The following is a 21361-nucleotide window of genomic DNA, read 5'->3' on the forward strand; positions in this document are numbered from 1 at the left end:
TCTGCATTCTCACTCGAAGTGGTAAAGTAATCTTTTTATCATTAATTAGACGTTTCAAATTTGAATGTGAATATGAATTTGTTTGTATTAGAGGTTAGAATATAACTACGGAATTGCATTTGTAAGAGAGTTTATCCCTTAATTAGATATCTTAGATTTGAATCTGGATATAAGACCGTCTTTGTTAGAGGTTAGAACCTGAACATGAAGTCACGTTTGTTAGAGAATATTTTACCATCTCGAATATGAATAGAAACCAAATGATGTGTGACTTTCAAATTAATTTGATGTTTAAGTATAGAAGAACATAAAGACTCATTATTTATCGAGTCTCAGATTTGAACATGGATATGAACTCGTCTTTGTTAGAGGTTAAAATCGAATGGAGTCGCATTTTCTAGAGAGTTTATTCTTAATTTGAACATGGATATGGAGTCGCATTTGCTAGAGAGTTTATTCTTAATCCGAACATGGATATAAAGTCGTATTTATTAGAGGTTAGAACCTGAATATGAAATTGTATTTGTTAGAGAGCATTTTACCGTTGCAAATACAAATAAAAATCAAATGATGTGTGATTTTCAAATTAATTTAATATTTAATTAAATATGGAAGAATATGAAGACTCATTATTTATGGAGTATTAAATTGTGTACCATTAGACAAACCCTTTAAGATTTCTCAATTATAAAAAGTAAAAATAAATGAAATTTATTAGTTAAAATCTTTTAAGATAAAGAATTGGAGTAAAAATTTGTCTTTAATTGCATGAATGGTGTCCAATTATTCTTTGTCATTGTGCAGCTAATAAGTTGTGACTTTTTGTCCATTTATGGGTTCTCCAATTATGCAGGTGGAACTTAGATTACAATTTACAACCACAAGAGTCAATTTTTAACTATCTTCTTCTTTCCCTCGGATTCAGGTAAAAAAGTTTCACATTAGAGGTAAAATATCTCATTAGAGGTAAAATATCTTTTTATCAAAAGCAATTTTATATTCGAGACTCACACTGAAACACGTTATTTAAAAATGAATGAATACTTTTCACTCTATCGCAATCTTTGATAGCCAAATTTTAACTATCAGAATGAAGGAACTTAATAAATTAGTACCTAATTCATCTAATCCCTAATTAAAATAATTTTTAGAGCTAACTTAATTATATGTAACTAAAGTTTTTTTACTTATTTATCAATGTTCTATATGGCGCGACTGAAATTAAAAAAAAAATCGGTCAAGGGTGCAAACATACCTCAATTAGGATCGATTATATGAATTTTCATTATTCATATCGCTTTCATTTAAAATCTGTTTATATCTACTATTATTACTTAAATGTACCAACTAGAACTTTGATTAGGTCAATTATATGTACCTGATTAGTGTATCTTGCTTGATATGTCCAATAATTAGTTTATTGTTGCCAACTAATCAAGATACTAAGATTTCCCTCTATTTTTTAATACTAGAGATCATTCTCAGAATTAAAGATATTAATTTGAATAAATAAAGATCAAGAAAATATTGTGATATTAAAGGTGGGGTCCAAATGTAGCTGTTGGCATAACAATAAAGAAGAAAAAAAGAGCAAAATTGGCATTTAATTTGTGCCTTAGCTTGTATGGATGGATTTTTATGTATGGACTATATTAATCTACACATAAAGCATATTAGTGATAACTTTACACAATTTTGACAAATATTTTTTTTTGGATGAGAAGGGAAATTCGCGGCCACTATTCTTTGAGTGTGCATATGGTAAAACTTATGCAATAGCTCGCAAACCACATAGGAGAGGTAACCTACACTAGGCAAGCCCGATGCGACGAGCTTGGCAAATCTCTTGCTTTCGCTGGCAAGGAGTTTCAAACTTGAGACCTCCAACATGGAAGTCCCAAGCCCAACCCACTGGGCCACCCCGAAGGGTCAATTTTGAAAAATATCGACCAAAGCACAAGTTCCTTTTTGGCATAATTTGTGGGGTCTTTTGTCTCTTCTGTTATATTGGATAGGTATGGATTTATGGATAATGTGATAGGATAGATAAGATTTCTTCGTTGGTAACAATAATATAATTAGTGTAATCTTTTTTTTTTTTTTTTTTTTTTTTTGATAAAAATATAATTAGTGTAATCTTATAAACTATAATCTGAGAGGTGTAAGATGTATAGAGATTTACCCTCATCTCAAAGACAAAGATTGTTGCCGATATATCATCGACTTAAGGAAAAAGGACCAAGAAGTCCAGAAAAAATAATAATGGAAGTGTGAAAAAAGATCACGCCGGGATGCGCTACATATCAGAATTAGTCGAGACTCCAATAGAGATAACAACAGACACCGAATAGAAAACCGAAAAAATAAGTTTAGATGTAAAGCTATTAGGTCCCTGCAATTAGATTGGAACTCAAGAGATTCACTTTCTTAATAAAGCAATTCATTCTTCAAAATACAACAAAAAAGTTACTCTTCAATTGCTTTCTGCTTATGACAGAGATCAACAACTCTTATATAGTTTACAAGATGCTACCAAGAAAAATTTTAACAAGAAAATTGATCATGACAATGACAAAATGTACATCAAAACAGATGGATTATTTAACTTATAGGAAAACTTTTTTCCTATTGCTCCTCCCATTTCCACCTTCGTTCAACCTCCTCGAGAACTTTAGCGCGAGCTTGACTTCTTCTCGCTTCATCCTCGACCCATGATCTGTTTCAACAAAACATGCATTGTCAACTACCTAAACATTATCTGGAGTCGAAATTTCTACAGTTTCAGGATGCTTAAGTTCCTTCTACTGATACAAGTGTAAATTGAAACAGAAACTGCAACCATCACCGAACATATCCTGGAGTTAACAATTTCAAGATTCACAAAAGAGTTGAAACCGAGAAATGAATGGAAGTTCTATGTGAAGACATGGAAACTAGTGTAAACTACATATGCAGTATGCATCAGTCCTCACCAGAATGTATAACGGTTTGCATCTTAGTTACATTCTTGCCATTATCCTCATCTCAAGATTACTCAGCTACAGAAGTATTAGAAGTATTAGAAGTATAGATACCCAAGATTAGCATATTCATGGTTCAGTCAGACTATAGCACTCCCATCTTAAGTCCACAATCATCCTTAGAACGTTGATAATCTTTTTTTGGGATTGGCAATTTGACCGAATTTGGTGAAGTGCCCTTCTATTCTGTAATTAATCTTTGCATCCAAGGGATAAGTTGTCTAGCAAGGGGAACATTATGATCCCCTATCATGAGATGCATATTATATCATTCTTTCCCATTTTTTGCAGTGCTTTTTGCAGTGCCACCCCAACCTTATTGCTCCACCATTTCCCACTCAGGCAACCTCACCAAAAGAAAAAGTATATTTTTGGTTTTTATTGCATAATTTCATGCCAATTACAGACTACGAGTGTTAATGAATTATCAACCTCTCTGGTAATACCATCCTTAATTCAGATATCATGTTTGTTTGATTGTTATCGAGATTAGTCAAACTTCCTAAAGCTATTTAACATTCACTGAACTTCTACATGTTGAAACTCCATAAAGCTATTAAAGGCTACAACAAGACAAATTAAACAACAGTTACCATTTCAGAAAAAGACAGAAATAAACAAAAGCTACAATTAAGTGATTAACACATATTTGTACCTCAGTTTTCGCAAAGCTTCAATCTTAGCTTCCAACATAGATTTTTTGTCAAGCAAAGCTTCATGCTTAACCTGCAATTCATGAATCGTACCACTTAAATCACACTGCTCATCCACATGCTTAAACTTCTCACGTTCAAGCTTATTGGACATCTCATCGACCTCTTCCTTGAGACTAGAAAGTAGCTGTTTCTGACAGTCTAGAGCTGCCTTCTGCCTCAGAAGCTCAGCTCGAGCATTCTCTTGTACAATTCTTTCCTGTTCTAAATCTCTAATCGACGCCAAATACGCACTATCTACCTCTAAACCACGACTTTTTTCTACTTCCATTTTACTCTCCCAAATCCTTTGTATTTCTCCTCTATCAAGTAGGTCAGACTTTATTTCTTCCATTGTCATTAGTCTCGATAAATTTTCTGCTTCAAGTTTTGCCAGCTCACTTTGTATATATTCTTCCATTCTCCCACTTGTCAGCGAAACAGCTGCCTGAGCCTTCGTGGATGGTTTATCAGGCTGGAATCGTTTCGCCTGTCCTGTAAATGATACATAGGCGATCAACAAACTTCTCAATCTAAAGCTTCGGTGTACTTAACTGTCTTGCATTCACTAAATTCCTCCTATATCTTTTAATCCCAAATGATTTGAGTGAATTAAGTAATTTACTAAGATGTTTGTACATGTCAAAGAATGCATGGGTGCCATGCAAGTATTTTTTGCATAGAAGTGGTGACATTTTTGCCACGGGGATCTCATAAATCTAATTCTTTGTGCATTAACGCAAAACAGAGAAAGAAAGAGACCAAAAACTCTCCGAAGAATGCTCTGTTCACCAGCCCGTAAATCCACAAAAAGTTCCACCAAAGCTTCAGAATTGATGTCCCTTACATCCAGAAAGCCTATGTTCTTCCTTGATATCTGAACTGTACACAGAGTCAGATATTCAGGCAGATAAAGGGCATCAAAATCTCATTAAAGTTGGAACAAGCGCTGGAGCGCGGTTTTTCCCCTACCTCTTTGTCTATCCCTGGCATGACTCCATACTCTATTTTGGCTTTCCAACTAAATAGATCTTGGCGAGACAAAAATCTGAAACAACAAAACAGACATTAACTTAAGTAGAAGCATAGACGAAGGTAACAAAGGGATAAATGACATGAAGTGGCAAAAACAACAAAAGGGATAGGAAAGGAGGGAGATATAAACATCATAGTACCTATCGGGGAAGAAACAGACACCCTGATCTTCTGAAACATTTGGACTGGAAGCTAACTCCTTATCTGACAGCTTGCTAGGAATAATACCAGCCTCAGCTAGGGCTGGATAACATTTTTTAAGCAAGAACTGAAAATATTAGCTCCTTCGACAATGACATATATTATGTTTGGGTAACAACATGTCAAGCTTACATTGAATGGTCGCAAAATCAGGGTCTTCAACACTCACATCATCAAAGGCGGCAATTGTAGAACCAGAAAGCACAACTGATGGAACTATCCGATACTTTCTACTCCTAGAAGTCAAAAAAGAAAATGGTTAGAAAAACTAGTCAGTGGTACTAACATTTTCGTCTTCTTCCAACAAAAGAACTGACCAAGCAAATGTTGTTGACCAAAAGTACCTTTCCAGTTGTGTATTTTCTTTAACTAACCATCTTGCATATTCCCTCCTTGAACATAGTTCATCTGCTTTAACATCATCTTCAATCATCTGTATACTTTAGATTATAATGGTGAAACTATGCTTGGAACCAAATCTAAACGATCGAGTGAAGTCAGAGTGGCACAGATAGTGCTACAAGCGTAACGTCACAATAGTTGACGATAAAACTATAATATGGTAGTCTAATTTCCAATTATACCTCACAGCATAATGCCAAAGCCATGCTTAGAACCAAACCTAAATAATTGAGTGAAGGTTGAAAAAGGAGCAAATAACATTATCAAGTAAAATCACAATAAACAATAAAGACTACAAAATGTAACAGGCTACGTTTCACAACTAAAAAATACATTATCCGTAGTCATATACTAAAAAGGAGAGATAAGGAAGGAACTACAGTCTAGTTTGAATGTGCAACCTACTAGCTTAATTACATTTCGTTTTCTAACAGAAGTATCTAGCCAACGTCACTTCTCTGGGCTGCCTTCCCAAGGATGTTACTGTACTTCCCAAAGCCTCCCATCTCACAGTCATCACAAAGAAACATGAAATACTCATGATTCCACATGCACAGCAAAAGGTTCTCTCTGAAGCTGGTCATTAAAGTTTTGACCAAAAATAACTTTAAAACATCAGAGCCATCCAATAACTAAGCTACACCACATATCTTGGAAAATATGCTGCTTTTGGTTTGATGTACTAGTGCAAGTACAGCAGGAAATCTTATTTCTCTCAAATGGAATAAAGGTCAGGCAACTATACCTTGAGTTTCTTCAACATAAAAAGAGCTTCTTCTTGAGTAGAATCTACAGCAAAGGGAATTGTAATACGTCCAAGTACTCCTCTAGTTACTCCTTTAGTTGAAACATGGCTTGTCTCTTCAAAATGACAATGAACCGGAAGTTTTGGCCAGTGAGGAATAAAACTAAAATCAGAGCTAATGAACAGAACTGCTATCATTCTAAAGTAATTCAAAGAAAGAGAAAATGGTACAAACTATTACTGCAAGTACATTTTTAAAAAAAAAATACTACTATTAGCACCAAATCAAGCTCAAAATAAAATGAGATAACATGGGTGAATACTGACAACAATTGAATGAGGATTCAATTGTCTTCACATATCATTACTATTTCAACTTTCAGATGTGAATAAAATGAAAAATGAAATTTGTAAACTTTAACTTGCATGTTAGAACTAGCCATACGAGTTTCTTTTACTGAAATGAAGAAAAGAACAGAAGAAATCTGAATATTGTTGGTGTACACTTCCTAGGAGAATCAGGTGTTATTACTGACTTGTCTATCTGTTCTCAATTGTTTCAGGGGTTCTTTTATTTATCAGCTTCCTGGAAAATGCACCAAGCCTAACAAAGTAGGAGCATATGGAAAAAATAAAAAGAGAAGAATGGAATCAGAGAACAAGCTTCTGAACAGGAAATTACAAGTTTGACCGCAAAAATGAAAAGGCTAAACAGCTGCTTCTTTTTTTATGGATGATGGTGATGTTGCACCTCGACTATTTCATCAAGTGCCAGCACAGAAGCCAGGTAATTCTGCAAACCAATGCTAGAGCAGATGGGACTCTAGTGATTTTTCCTTCCCTGAGATTTGAACCTGAGTCCTCGTGATTTTCCACCCATTTAATTGACAACTAGCCCACACCCTTGGGTGCTAAACAACTTAAATTAGCACATTGGTAAATAATCATACATCAAGGATGGAAAGGGAGCAGGCAAACCATATTTTCCAAGGAAGAAAGAGACTCTAGAGAGGTACCATAACATAATAAACAAATTACTCTGATAGGTAAGTTACATGATTCAGATATTTTATGCAAATATTAGCATTTCTCATGAGACTACACCAAAGGAAGAAAGAAACAAGAGAATTCCCTTTACAAGCATTTTATCTAGACTATTGTATGCACAACTTATTTAAACAATCAAACAACATAACAAAGTTTAGTTAAACTCGAAAACCTTACCCAAGACAAGATTTTTATCATCGAAATCAGAACCTCCCTCCACCATTTCAGAAATCTGAGCACTTTCCATGGACAAATCAACCGTTTCACCATCTTCTCCCTTATTAGCAGCCTCATTAGATACTAAACTATCACGTGACTCATGGAATGGCCCAGTAAATTGAATTTTGAATCCTATAAGAAGCACAAAGTACACCAAAAATTAAATTACACTTCTACAAAGCACAGTAGTAGCACTATAAACTACCCAACTAACAAAAGCAATCCCAAAAATCTCACCTTTCTGGTATAGTGAAAAGTAGGAAGCAACACCAAGTCCAGCAGCAAGAGACACTGACATACCAATAACCAAAAATTTCGACAAACCTGCAAAAAAATCCATCTTTTAATTCCCTCAATTCTCAAAAAATCTCAAGATTAATTTTTTATTCACCCGACCACCAACAACAACAACATATCCAGTGAAATTCCACAAAGCGGGGTCTGGGGACAATAGAGTTACACAAACCTTACCCCTACCTCATGGAGATAGAGAAACCATTTCCAAAAGACTCTCAACTCAAGAGAAGCAATACATGGCAACTAATAGGAAAGCAGTGCAAAGCAAGGAACAGTAACAATCAACAACAAACAGATGCTAACAGATAACAAAAGCAATAAACTACATCCTCAAAAAGTCAATCAATCAGCTTAAAACTTAATCTCAAATTAGTTGAGGTGGACAATAAAAATACCCTTTTTCTTCTTCTTTTCAACTGGAGGTTCAACAAAGTCCCAACCATTATACTCATCAAAAACATTTGGATCAGAAATACCCCAAGAAACTTCTGCAACTTTTTCTGAAACTGAAGCAGAAAGGGGAAACTTAGGAATTCTAGTCCTTAGGAGAAATGGGTATGAGGTAAAAACCAAATCTTGACTGTAAATGAAAGGGGATTTAGGTGAAAAGGTAAGAGAAGATGGGATTACAGAAGAACACATTTCTTGAATTTTTTTTTGTTAGGGTTTTAGGGTTGTAATTGTAATGTATTGTAGGGTTTAAGATTCAAAGGGGTAATGGAAAAAGGGAAATTTTAGAGTTGAAGTTCATCTTCATCCTTTGAGCATCAATGGAAAACCTAACTTTTGATGCTCTTATAATCAATGGACTCCCAAAAGAGTGCATCCATTAAATTGGGTATTTCTTTTTGTTGGTACAACTTTAAAAATGATTTTTATGCAAATTTAAATTAGTGATTTTTTTGATAGTTTTGGTGTTCGGATTAGTTTGCACGATTTAGTTAATTTTATGAAGATGAAAAAATTGTTTGTATTCACATCAAATCATATAAATTTATTGTTGTTAATTAACTATAGTTTAGAACCTAAATGATAAATTGTTATCTTATGTGTAAGAGGTTACGAGTTTAAGTTGTGAAAATATTTTTTTACATTATAGGGAATAATATTGCGAACAATAAATCTTTGTGGTTTGATTCTTCCTCGAATCATGGACATAGAGGAAGTTTGATGCACTTAGCTGTCCTTTTTGGTTCATTAATAAAAGGGAAAATTACATTTCAAGTCATGTGTAGCGTGAATATAAAATGTCGGGATAAGTTTTTACCTTTCGGATATTATTGTCTTTCATCAACACATGTAATGTTCTGACGGATAATTCTATCCATCAAAAACTTACATAGATGAAAGAAATCAACCACAAAGTACTTCAGATAAAATTTGAACTCAAAATTTCATGATTGGATTAGTGTATTTTGATATGAGATGATTAAATGAAAAAAAAAAATGAGCTTTGAAAATAAAATTTGTTGACATGGTTTAATTGTCTATTCAATGCAAATTAATTGTCCAATAATTTAAATGGTGTATACTAGCGTATATTGTAGGTCACAACACAAAACTTCTCCATTGTGAATCTATCACATGGTGAAATGTAAAAGATGGCACTCACAAGAATGATAATCAAGGTTCTTGAGTTGCAGGTATCTCGTGGAATTAGTTGAGGTGCGTGAAAGCTGATCCCGACACGCAAATTGACTCACACATCATGTCACAGTTATCAAGAAGTGTGCCAAGAACACTGAAGAAGAACCAGCAAGACTGGCATACCAAATTGCAACAAAGATTTTGAAAAAAAGGAACTTGTTGGACCTTCTTCATTTTATAAACACCACCGATAAATAGCGTATTTACATGAGAATTATCGCGGTATATTCATGTATGAAGAACTTAAGAATGTAGCTTATTACTAGAGTAAACACTCTTCGAATGTGGTGTTTGATGCTTTGGTAACACAGCAGCAAAGATCACCATGCCACTGAGGAGAGCTAAACTGAGTCCCATACCATTTACGATCATGGACTCTGTGCAACGTTTCTGTACAGCTCCGTTTGTTTGCAAGAAAGTTAACTTCTCTAGAAGTCCTGTTTCTGCTGTTGCCACTGCCAAGCCATATGTGTAAAGACCGAGGAATACATGCCATGGGAGAATACGTATTCTTGTCATTCGGACTTCTCCTCTGTGCCAAAAGCTTAAGAAGCCCATCAGCCACTGCAGTTACATGAAACACCATTACAAGCAAGTAAACTTCTTGTCCGGTTACAAAAGGTGCCTTATAAATCAATCTAAATAAACAAGTTGAGATGCTAACAGAAACATTGTGCTCGGCTATTTCACTAGTTCTCGAATAGATCCAAAGTTTCTATGAAATTGATAGACAGTGGGAACGAGTTGGAGTGTTAAGTTGTCAGTTAAGACCAAATTGAGGAATCTTTATGTGCATACTTAAAGTTGGAGCGTTTACTTGCCTGCTTAGGCAAGTTTAGTGTCTGTTTTCGACTATTTTGTGTTGTACTTTAGTGCAAAGCCACTCAACTTCTACTTTACCTCATGGTGGACATTTTTACTTGCTAATCTCCTTGAGCAAAAAATGTAGCTTGTCGGAGTTGGATTTTGGCTAGGTGAAGGAGCAACACGAACAAGTATAATAGCAATTATAACCAATTGTTGTGTCAAGAATTTAAGTGTGCAATGCCTAATGAAAGATGACACTATTAACCCCCTCCCACTCTCACAATGCAGGTATATATAGTCTACAATATCTTTTCCCCGGCACATAGTGTAATGTGTGTGATTCCGCGATACATGTATCGGAACCATTTCTTTTAAAAGCGGATTAATGTACCTCATGAGTTCACTCCGTGATCCATTATTGCACTCTTTTTCAACTCTAGAGCAGAAGAAAGTTGTGCATCCCAGTAAGGTATGTGCTAAATTTGTTATTGTCTTGGCTAGTCAAAAAGGTTCTCAGTACTCTTAACCTGAAGCACGTCCTCATGACCTATGTTGCTCGACCTCCAAAAATACTACCACCCTCATGTCGGATCCTTCAAAATTGCATTTCTTTTGGAGGATCTGACCCACCTGGCAACATTCTCTAAGGATACGAGCATCATAGCTCATGAATGCTCTAACCTGAAGCATGTGTAGTCCATTGAAATATCAAGCCTCGACCAAATATATTTACTGGTACTACGAAGTTATAGAAGAGACACATATAAACATATCCCAAAAGCAAAAAACTGCTAGGCTAGAAAAATATCTACTGAAAAAACTATACTCTTGCACTCCAATTTTTCAAGACCCCATTTGTAGGACCAATTCTACGTCCCCTTAAATATCACCTTGCTCAAATTAACACGTAGTACATCTATCAAATCTCTAGGCCACGTTGAAGCTTCTCTATGCACAAATCACAATTATTGCACTAATAAGTGACTTTATCCTAATTACATAGATGTGACATGCCACCAAACTACTCCCTCCCTCCGTTCAATATGTTAAGTCTTACTTTCTTGTTTAGTCCGTTTAAAAGAGAACATGTCTTTCCTTTTATTTCCAACTTTCCACATTTTAGCACATTCTACATATCTTGAAGATTCAAAAGTATTATTTACTTTCGTAAATTTCATGTCAAGTTAAAACCAAACGAACAATTGAAACGGAGGGATTACTATAATAGGAAGTGAAACCAGACTACATGATAAGATACTCTATACTTCAAAAGGAATAAACAGTACTAATGGATAATAAATTTACACTTTATGCAGAATCATATTCAATGTCATGCTTGAAACTTTTTAATGTCATTTTTTTAAAATTTAAAGAAAATTCTGACCAAAAAGAGATGAGGGAACAAAATGTGCAGAAGAATACCTGAGCTCCAAATAGGGAAACACAAATGATACCCATCCAAGAATGCAAACTATAGAAATTAGCCACAATCCCATCTCTGCTATGAAATTTTGTCCATATCCCAAAAATCCCACAAGCCAAAGCCAGTCCTTGCAGACACAAATGCACTGATTTCTTCAAATTTCTTGAACCTGGCAACCATCTATGCACTAAAATGGCTACAATACCCAAAAAAAATAAAATTAGATCTTTAACAAGATATAGAAAGAAAGAAAAAACCCCACTTACTAAAATCCAAAATCACTTCCAACATAAGAAAAAAGAACAGATTTTTAACAAGATATACCAAGAAACAAAACTCCCACTTACCATAATCACTTCCAAGATAAGCAAAAAGACTGGATTTTTAACAAGACATAGCAAGAAAGAAACACCCCACTTTCTAAAATCAATGATCACTTCCAAGAAAACAAAAAAGAATGGATTTTTAACAAGATAAAGAAAAAACGAAAGAACCCCACTTTCCAAAATCACTTCCAAGATAAGCAAAAAGACTGGATTTTTAACAAGATATAGCAAGAAAGAAAAACCCCACTTCCCAAAATCAGTGATCACTTCCAAGAAAACAAAAAAGAATGGATTTTTAACAAAATTAAGAAAAAAAAAGAAAGAACCCCACTTTCCAAAATCACTTCCAAGAAAAGAAAAAAGAATGGATTTTTAACAAAATCAAGAAAGAAAAAAACACTTTCCAAAATCACTTCAAGAAATATAGAAGTTGAGCTCACCTTCTCCACTTATAAGAATGAACCCAATCACCATCAATAATGGATGAAGCACCTACAAAACCAAAACACAAAAGAAGTTAACTCAAAACCCCCAATTTTTTTAGCTGAACTGAAGTACATTGAAGGTTAAAGAATGTAACTTTACAGCATAAATAAGGTCTTCTTCTTGAGGAGAAGAAGAATGAGGGTAAAAGCTAGTTTGAAAGTAAAGAGCCCAAGTAAGAACAAGAAAAGCAACAATGGAAGCTGAAAGTCTTGCAAAGACAAGTAGTGAAAATGGTGAAAATGAGTGTGCAGCAGCCATGGCAAGTGAGTATAGTAGCTTAGTGGTAGTGTTCCAAGTATTATTTGAACTGTGGCACCGACACCTACAATTGATATTAAGTTGATCAATATTTATTTTCTAGTTCGGGATGACTCAGATGGTTTGGAGGGTGTTTATCTATACGGATAATTCGGGATCGATTCCTCCTCAATGCCTTCTGAGTCAAGTATGCCGCATAGGTCTTGTCTAGTGCGATTTACATTCCTTGTGGTTTGCATGCTATTACACAGTGGGGGTTTACCCAGTGCACACCCGAACGGCAGATGCTCTGTTATAGCGATTGCGGGTTATCCTGAGGTTCGAAAAAAAAAATATTTTCTATCGATAATATGTATATAGGTTAACTCAACATCAAGTTATGTCTTAATATAAAAAAAAGTGATAATTGATGTAAGAAACTCGCTAAAAATATTACTTGTTTAAATAAGTGTTGAGTGTCCCACATCAGCTAGGAATGAAAGATTTGAATAATAATTTCCTCGTAAGTTAACTTTTAAATATGAATCAAGTGATCTATTTCGTTATATAATATCAAAGTCAAGCTCGTTACATAGTCTCTCTACAAACTTGAACAATCCTCCATTAAAAAAAGGGTTAAAGATATGACTGAATTAAGGCCACACCGTTTCCTTTTTACTTTTTTCACGAGTATTATTATAAAGTATGTGGTCACCTTCTTTTTTAAAATGAGATATATACTTTTGATGATAGTTTCTTTGTATGTTGTTAGAAGACATTTTTTTTATGAAAGTCATTCTATACTAAATACATAAAATAAAGTAAAGAGGGTCCAAATTTAATCATATTATATGAATTTTCAGTTATTTTAATTTTATCATGAGTTAGAAATGGTTAATAAGATAGGCCATTTCATTGTGACTTTTAATTTATTTGTTTTAATAGCATTCGAAGTTTACTACAGCTCTCTTCTTCTTTATAGTGGGAGGTTTCAAACATCTTCTCTGCCGAAAATTGTAATGCAACATGATGTTATTTGAGTAATTATTGATTGGTTGATTAAGTCGGTTCATGGCCTCTGATGATCAGTATGACCTACCTTATGAACAAATTACCCCGAATATATAGTGATGAGAAAATCCTCTTTAAAGCCTATATTGCATTGTTTAAGACATAGTAACTATCTTCAATGTTAGATTTATAAAGTTGTCCATTCATTTATTGAAGATCAAAGTTTGGTCGATCTTAAGCTATCACCAAATTAAAAAGAAGGTGATACTACTTTGATTTCGATTCGAGTCCAAAGAAATACTATATCTCTTAAATATATCATTTATGTCGAAAAGATACGAAATTGAACTAATTTGGATACAATTTTTTAAGAGAAAAAATACAAATAGGCGAAAAAACTACAATTAAACATTGAACAGTATTTTGCGGAGTAATTTAATTTGCATTAATGAAGATATTAACTTCTTGCAAATTAATGTCACTTCTTATTTACGTTTTTGTGCCAAGTAGCCAAATTGAGTTTTTATAATAATTTGTTGAATTAAAAAAATACCTTAGGGGTCCACTTTCTTCTTAACAATAGTTGTTTTCCTAATTACTTTCTCCGTTCATTTTTATTTTGTGACTTAGCACACTTATTTAAGAAAACAATTATTTTCTCTGCCCAACAATAGTTATCTACGCCCTCTGTCCCTAATTACTTGTTCATTTTTGAATTGGCACACCTATTAAGAAATCAATGATTGACATAGTGAGTTTACCATTTTATCCCTATTAATTATGAAGTGGATAAATTAAAAACTTAAAATTTTCAAATCCTACCTTTTTCAAACTAATTAATTGAGGGTATAATAGGTTAAAAAAATTGTTATTTCTTGATTTGTCAAAATGGGCAAGTAAGTAGTGACAACTAAAAAGGGAAAAGTGGACAAGTAATTAGGGACAGAAGGAGTACTATACTAAAAATAGTTGTCCAACAATACTTGCCAATTTAGAAAATTAAGAGCTATTAAATATTATGAATCATCTAACATATTTTTCAAAGCATTAAATTTAATAAAGTTAAAGGTTAATATAGTAATACTACCCCTATTATTTATCGTTTCTTAAGGGATATGTCAAATCAATAGTGCACAACTATTGTTGAATAGAGAAAGTATTGATATAAGTATTTTACTACACTATCCTTATTAATTGATGTTTAGTATTAGGACTTGAAAGATAAATTGGAGAATAAGTATTTAATGATAAGGGCAAAACATGAAGAAAACTAAAAAATAATACAATTTCTTACATGTTTCACAATTGACCTCTAAAAAATAAAATTTTAAGTCATTATCTATTAAATTAATACAACTTAAATGAAAAAATGAATTTTATTTTTATTATCAAACTTAACTAGAAAAAGAAAATATAAAGGTCTATGCACGGTGGGGTAGAGAGGAATGAAAATGAAAAAAATTGTTATGCGGAGCGGATTAAAAATTTTACTAGTTAAAATCACCCCACCCCACTCCCGCCCCACACCACCCCATTGGCATCCCTAATTTTGTAGCATATGCAGCCCTGCCCCCCCCCCCCCCCCACCCTCACCCTCACCCCACTTAGTAATTTATAATCATATCGTTTTTATTTTGTATATCATTAAAGAGAAAGATAAAATGAAAACATTAAGATTAAAGAATTTTATCGATAAAAATAGGAAAGTGTATCAATTCTTTTCGAAATAGATTAAAATGTTAATAGTACTATATAAATCCTAAGGTATAATTCTCTTAATACATCATACTTATTATTATTCATAATCACAATTTTCTTGTAGGTCCATTATTAATTATTAATATTTCTTAGGCTTTCCTGAAAAATTCCTTAGTTATTCTTTCTTCAATCTACATATAATATTAGGATTAAGTAGGAGCACTTAATTCCATAAGTTAATTAATAAATTAATCACATATATGTTTCCTTGTTACAGTTTGATGCCAACAATGTTACTGATTTTTTTTCAGGTAAAAATTAAAGCTAAGTACAAATTGGACCTCAGTTTCTTATGTCTTAGAGACAGCTATATATATTCATAAGCTAATAATTTAATTTACTTAAAGGACATCAATAAAGTTGACATGATGTTTTATCTCAGATCATTTTTACTTGTTCAATTTATTTTTTATATTTCTTAGAGAACATCAATTAAGTATTATTTTTATTTAAGGATTTTCTTTAACATAATACATCTTTTCTTGCTACGAAGCATGCAAAGGAGTTGTGGATACTATTCTACTGATGCTAGATATTTCACTCACGAACTTATGAAAGTACGTAGTTCAACACATTTTTGCACATCGAATGAATAGTAGCACCATCCGATGGTCCGAGGTATATATTTCTATGAGTTCTCGGAATGAGATAATGTCGGGAAAGACTTTTAGTCAAACATTAATTGACCGTGTATTAGATGATGTGTGTGTTGGCACTAGTAAAATTCTAAGTTTGATTATTAATGTTCTCCAATTAATATTAGGTTGGAAAATTGTATAATTAGGGAATGGATGGAGTTTTAAGAATATATAATTAGCAAGATTATACCTCTTTTTATTTTTCCCCTTTTTGTCATTAAATAATCTTGTAGTTGTTTACCAAGCAAAACAAGAAAACTTAGTTATATTAATAAAAACAAAATGACACAAACAAATACACCAAACCATAGTTTAAAAATAACTAATCACACAAAGACAAATGAAGAACCCAAAGACCAACATTGTCCATCACCACCAAATCATTATTTTGATTCCTTTTTTTCTTCTATAAATACCATAAATCCCTTCAATTGCAATTCAACAATCCATTGCCAAAAAATCAAGTTTTTATTTTATTTTATCAATTTACAAAAAGAAAAAAAAATGGAATACAACTGCAAGGATTTTAAAGTGGGAAAATGTGAAGGAGAAAAAATTGTTGATGGTGAAATTATGCCATTAGTTCTAAATCCTATTGAACCAAATAACAAGAATGATATCAATTCATTACTTGAATATTTGGAAAATAATAAGGATTGGTTTGATAATATGATTACAAAAAATAGTGCTGTTCTTTTAAGAGGATTTGATGTGAAAAATGCACAAAATTTTAATGATATTGTTGAAGTATTTGGTTGGGAAGATATTAGATATGTTGGACCAGCACCAAGAACACATATTTACAAGAGAGTTTGGACTGCTAATGAAGGACCCCTTTCTGAATTTATATATTATCATCATGAAATGGTCCTTGTAAGTATATCGTATTATCTGTCTTTTAAGATTTTTGCATATCCATTACTGAAAAGTCACTATTTTTTCCATTGAAATTTTTCAATGAAAAATGTTCACTGACTATTTCTAGTGAGAAAAAAAACCAATAGTATTTTCACACTGAAAAATTAGAAAAAAAATTCACTATTTCAATGAGAATCATATTGTCACTTAGCTTGGGCATGGTCTTCAATTTTATTTTAATTTTATATGAAGATGGCTAGACGGCCTAAAAGGGAATTATATTATATTAAACTTGATTAATGATTGGAGGAGTACTAAATGAATAATACTAATAATACTTTGTGTTGTCAGCTTCCGCATGACACATAATTATTTCGGTCCAAACAGGTTAAACCATAAAACTTGGCAAACTTTTTCGCAACTAAACACTCCAGCTCGTTCTCACTATGTCTCGTGGACATTCGATGCTATTGTGACGCATAAATTTTGAAAAGTGTTTAGATGATCATTTTGTAAGTTGGAGTTATTCAACTGACACAGTAAAGACGAGTTGATGTGTTTGGATGATCATTTTTTCTATGACATACTTATTTGTTATATATGTAGATAAAGGAATTTCCAAAGAAAGTGATATTGTATTGTGAAATACCACCACCAGAAGGAGGGGAAACACCATTTGTTCCAAGTTTTAGAGTAACAGAAAGAATGATAGAGGAATTTCCAGAAGCTGTTGAAGAAATTGAGAAAAAAGGACTTAAATACACATTTAGTGCTCCAAGTAAGAATGATCAAGGTTCAATGAGAGGTAGAGGATGGGAGGATGCTTTTGGTACTTCTGATCCTATTGAAGCTGAAAAAAGGTAATTTAATCATTTATTATTACAACTTTTTGGATTTTTATACGGTGTTCGATATCTACTTTGAAGCTCGATGAATTTGTGTCTAGAAGTAATAGAAAGGGGTAAAGCGCTAGCTCCTTATCAAAAGAGATCTACTTCGTGATACTAAAGGCTTGAACTTGAAATTATTGCTTATGACAAATTATTTTACCCAATATTGGTAAACGTATAATACTGAATATATACAATCATAAAAGTTTGCGAAATTGCCTAAGGTTTGGGCAAAGAGTTGCTCGATATTTGTGTTAGTGGAAGGTGATAGATATCTGATAGAATGATCGACATGTTTGGGATGGAAACACTACTATTATCACAAAAAAAAAAAAAGACTTTTAACCTTTTGGTTATTCTGTATGATTCACATATAAGTTAGTTGGTCTCTAATGTTACGACAAGTAGTTCTATGACTTTACTTTATAATGAGTAAAACTCAGTAATCATACGTGGAATTAATTATCCTTCGAAATAACTACCTTATTAAAAAAATTCTTGATTATAGGGCAAAAGCACTTGGAATGGAAATGGAATGGCTACCAAATGGTGGTGTAAAGACAATCTTAGGACCAAGATGTTTAACAAAAGTGTTTGATGGAAGAAAAGGAAGAAGAATGTGGTTCAACACATTGGTTGGAATGTATGGCAAAGACATAAGCTCAGCCATGATGTTTGATGGAACAGAAATACCACAAAACATAGTAAAAAGATGTGAAGAAATAATTGAAGAAGAAAGCATACAATTCAAATGGCAAAAGGGTGATGTTCTTTTCCTTGATAATTTGGCTACACTTCATGGTAGAAGGCCTTCTCTTCCACCTAGGAAGGTCCTTGTTGCTACTTGCAAGTAAATTAAAGTTTCCGAGCTGAGCTGAGAATTTTCACATGTTCAATCCATGAAAAGTAATAAGATCGTCTGATGAAGGTGTGTCGAAAAATGAATTGATCATTTCAAGTTGATATTATTAGAATATCAAAATAAGGAATGTAAAAGACTTTGGAGATGTATGATTATTCTTCAAGAGTTTATGTATTACAAAGCTTTTGTTTGTGAGTTTGAAATAAAATGTATTACTAAATTTTTATAATAAATGAAATATACTTTGAAGATGTGTCATTTTGTTATCTCAACCAATATGCACACCTACTTTTAATTAACTAGTATAAAATCCATTTAAATTTAAAGACTTGTAATAGGATGATGCATTTTTTTGGCAATCTATTATCAAAGTAGTCAACCAATTAATTTGTACAAGTGATCTTATGTAAGGCAATCCTTCCGTCTGAAGTTTCGAATTTGAGTTCTGAAAATCGAAAAAATTCTAAAGGAAAGCGTTTACCACTTAATATTTCTTAAATCATACAAATTTGAATTATTCACGTTAGTATAGTTAGAACACCATATTATATAACAAAAATATAGAAAATGGAATATAATTTACGACTCAATTGAAGATTTACAGATAAACAAAAAAAGAATAAGCAACAAAGAGTTGTATTCTATAGATATCCAAATTTGAATTAATTAGATTAGTGAATTTGAATACGAGATGATTAAAAAAATATATAAGAAAATAACATAACCATAATTAACTTGAAGATTTAGAGATCACCAAAAACAAGAAGAAATAAAAAACTTTTTTGTTAAAAAAGGAAAATGTACTCTATAAATATCCAAACGCAGCCTTAATTTTTTGGCGCTTTAAATCTTTCAATTCAGTTTATACAGTTTTTTCAACAGAGAAATGCAAAACGAACTTTCAATTTCTGTTGATTCTCACTTAGCCATGCTCCGCCTCAGCTCCGCCGCTGACGCCACTACCGGAAAATTCTCCGGCGACCAATCTCCTCTTCAGCAATGCCATTCTTATCGTTCCGTCAAGAAAATCCCACATTTCTCACCTGAAATTTCCACCACCACCATCGCCGCCGCCATTGAGACACCTGCCACGTCATGTAAGAAAACTACCCTTTACGGCGGCGCCACCACCACTACCAAGGGAAAGAGACACTCAAACTGTCGTTTCTCTTCTTCTCTGGAAGAGCCCTTTCCAAAAAGAACTGTCACCGTTCTACCACCCATTTCCACCGCCGCAGACGGCGGCGCCGTCGTTGCCGCCGACCCCTACAACAACAATAACAGTAACCATTTCCAAGGTTTCATAAAAATCCCACTTCAAAATAACCAAGAATCTCCGGTGACTCCATCGCCTACACCATCTCCGGCGAAACCACCATTAGCGCCGCCATTTCCTCGACCCCTTTATCGGACTACCTCAGATCCCACTGGAAAATCCCCTAAACCCCCATCTCACCGTACCCTCACAAGAACATCTAGCTGGTCACCAAATGAGCTCAATTTCAACAATGGAGAATCTCCTACTACAATGGTTTGTTTGTTTCTAAATCTCGTTTTTTTTCGAGTTTTCTTTCAATTTGTTCCTAAATTTTAACAATTTCTGTTTCTTCATTTTGATTTTCCAGAAATCCCCAACTCACTCTGCTGTTGCAAGAACAGCTAGCTGGTCACCAAATGTTCAAGTATTAGGTGGTTCAGTTAACAATGGAGAATCTCCTACTACAATGGTTATACTCCTAAATCTTGGCTTTTCAGTTTCAGTTTCTTTTTCTCAATGTTGGGTGTTTTTTATTGAAAAAAAAAGCCGAGGGTCTTTTGAAAACAATCAAGGTAGTGGTAAGGCGCGTACACTCTACCCTCTCCATACCCAACTTTGTGGGATTTCACGGAGTTTGTTGTTGTTGATTTCAATGGAGATCTTACGTTTTGTTTGTTGTGATATGCAGAGGTTAAAGAGAATGAAAGATGGAATGAGAGAAATGAGACAATGGTGTGACCTTATGATTCAAGAAGAAGAAGAAACTTCCCATGAAGAAAACAAGATTGTAAAGGTATATTGAATTTTTCATTTTCTATGTTTACTGGTGTTGTTGCTCATCTGTTTAATGTAATAGTGCAAAAAAAAATTGACCTTTTAATCACTTAAAATTAGTTGTGTTTACTGTGATTAGGGGTTCTTGCTGTTTTGGTTAATGTTCATTATAGAGCAGAAAAGATCTACCTTTTAAGCATTTAGAACTAGTCTTGTTTACTATGATGTGGTTCTGCATTTGAGTCGAGGGTCTTTCGGAAACATGTCTCTCTACCTCCACTCTACCCTCCCCAGACCCCACTTTTTCGTTTACTAATGGGTGTTTTTTTCTTGGTTTCGACTAGGATGATGAGACAGATAGTGGTGGAGGAGAAGCATTGTGTGAGGAGGCTGTATGGGTGGAAAGAATGGGGAACTGTCTGATCCTTCATTTCAAGTGTCCTTGTGGTAAAGGATATCAGATTCTGCTATGTGGAAATAACTGCTACTATAAACTCACCAATTTCTGAAACTTTGTTTCACTAAAGAAAGGGACTAAATGGGATCAGATTCACTTAATGATCATACAAGTCTACTCTAGCTGCGTATCATTTTAGTCAATGTGTAAACTTTGTTTCATTCCTTTTGGATTTGTGTATATGTATGCATATAATGAAGGAAATGAAGTATACTTTGGAACCACAAGAATATCAAAAAACTTGTTCAAAGCTGGAGTTGTACAAGAAAAT

The 21361-nt window shown here is 33.5% G+C and overlaps 4 protein-coding genes across 4 annotated transcripts; 2 read left to right on the forward strand and 2 right to left on the reverse strand.

The window, feature by feature from the left end:
- Positions 1–2403: 2403 nt before the first annotated feature.
- On the reverse strand, positions 2404–8471 carry LOC125829848 (uncharacterized). The gene is made up of 11 exons (XM_049509054.1): positions 8054–8471; positions 7599–7685; positions 7320–7493; positions 6096–6211; positions 5293–5381; positions 5081–5184; positions 4888–4990; positions 4685–4760; positions 4475–4589; positions 3676–4207; positions 2404–2716 (listed from the first exon to the last, which is right to left on the reverse strand). The coding sequence occupies exons 1-11, from the start codon at positions 8298–8300 to the stop codon at positions 2626–2628; spliced, it is 1734 nt and encodes a 577-aa protein (XP_049365011.1). The 5' UTR covers positions 8301–8471; the 3' UTR covers positions 2404–2625.
- A 977-nt stretch (positions 8472–9448) lies between these two features.
- LOC125829875 (probable transmembrane ascorbate ferrireductase 4) lies at positions 9449–12667 on the reverse strand. The gene is made up of 4 exons (XM_049509089.1): positions 12447–12667; positions 12302–12353; positions 11535–11731; positions 9449–9869 (listed from the first exon to the last, which is right to left on the reverse strand). The coding sequence occupies exons 1-4, from the start codon at positions 12603–12605 to the stop codon at positions 9549–9551; spliced, it is 729 nt and encodes a 242-aa protein (XP_049365046.1). The 5' UTR covers positions 12606–12667; the 3' UTR covers positions 9449–9548.
- Positions 12668–16495: 3828 nt separating this feature from the next.
- On the forward strand, positions 16496–18593 carry LOC125829642 (clavaminate synthase-like protein At3g21360). Its single transcript, XM_049508834.1, has 3 exons — positions 16496–16864; positions 17456–17709; positions 18248–18593. The coding sequence occupies exons 1-3, from the start codon at positions 16496–16498 to the stop codon at positions 18591–18593; spliced, it is 969 nt and encodes a 322-aa protein (XP_049364791.1).
- An 894-nt stretch (positions 18594–19487) lies between these two features.
- LOC125829871 (uncharacterized) lies at positions 19488–21142 on the forward strand. Its single transcript, XM_049509085.1, has 4 exons — positions 19488–20132; positions 20227–20328; positions 20548–20652; positions 20978–21142. The coding sequence occupies exons 1-4, from the start codon at positions 19488–19490 to the stop codon at positions 21140–21142; spliced, it is 1017 nt and encodes a 338-aa protein (XP_049365042.1).
- The last annotated feature ends 219 nt before the right edge of the window (positions 21143–21361 follow it).

The sequence above is a fragment of the Solanum verrucosum genome, unplaced genomic scaffold (assembly GCF_900185275.1).
Source record: "Solanum verrucosum unplaced genomic scaffold, falcon-dt-bn FXZP01000008.1, whole genome shotgun sequence".
NCBI lineage: Eukaryota > Viridiplantae > Streptophyta > Magnoliopsida > Solanales > Solanaceae > Solanum > Solanum verrucosum.

Excerpts from the sequence above, each read along its gene's own strand:
- LOC125829875 (XM_049509089.1), bottom strand. The coding sequence starts at position 12,605 with ATGGCTGCTGCACACTCATTTTCACCATTTTCACTACTTGTCTTTGCA. Across the intron at positions 12,354-12,446 it reads AAGAAGACCTTATTTATGCT|GTGCTTCATCCATTATTGAT; the intron begins GTAAAGTTACAT and ends TTGGTTTTGTAG. Across the intron at positions 11,732-12,301 it reads CATTCTTATAAGTGGAGAAG|CCATTTTAGTGCATAGATGG; the intron begins GTGAGCTCAACT and ends TGGGTATTGTAG.
- LOC125829848 (XM_049509054.1), bottom strand. The coding sequence starts at position 8,300 with ATGTGTTCTTCTGTAATCCCATCTTCTCTTACCTTTTCACCTAAATCC. Across the intron at positions 6,212-7,319 it reads TGATAAAAATCTTGTCTTGG|AGACAAGCCATGTTTCAACT; the intron begins GTAAGGTTTTCG and ends GTCATTTTGAAG. Across the intron at positions 4,761-4,887 it reads GTCTGTTTCTTCCCCGATAG|ATTTTTGTCTCGCCAAGATC; the intron begins GTACTATGATGT and ends TTGTTGTTTCAG.
- LOC125829871 (XM_049509085.1), top strand. The coding sequence starts at position 19,488 with ATGCAAAACGAACTTTCAATTTCTGTTGATTCTCACTTAGCCATGCTC. Across the intron at positions 20,329-20,547 it reads GAGAATCTCCTACTACAATG|AGGTTAAAGAGAATGAAAGA; the intron begins GTTATACTCCTA and ends TGTGATATGCAG. Across the intron at positions 20,653-20,977 it reads AAGAAAACAAGATTGTAAAG|GATGATGAGACAGATAGTGG; the intron begins GTATATTGAATT and ends GGTTTCGACTAG.
- LOC125829642 (XM_049508834.1), top strand. The coding sequence starts at position 16,496 with ATGGAATACAACTGCAAGGATTTTAAAGTGGGAAAATGTGAAGGAGAA. Across the intron at positions 16,865-17,455 it reads ATCATCATGAAATGGTCCTT|ATAAAGGAATTTCCAAAGAA; the intron begins GTAAGTATATCG and ends TTATATATGTAG. Across the intron at positions 17,710-18,247 it reads CCTATTGAAGCTGAAAAAAG|GGCAAAAGCACTTGGAATGG; the intron begins GTAATTTAATCA and ends TCTTGATTATAG.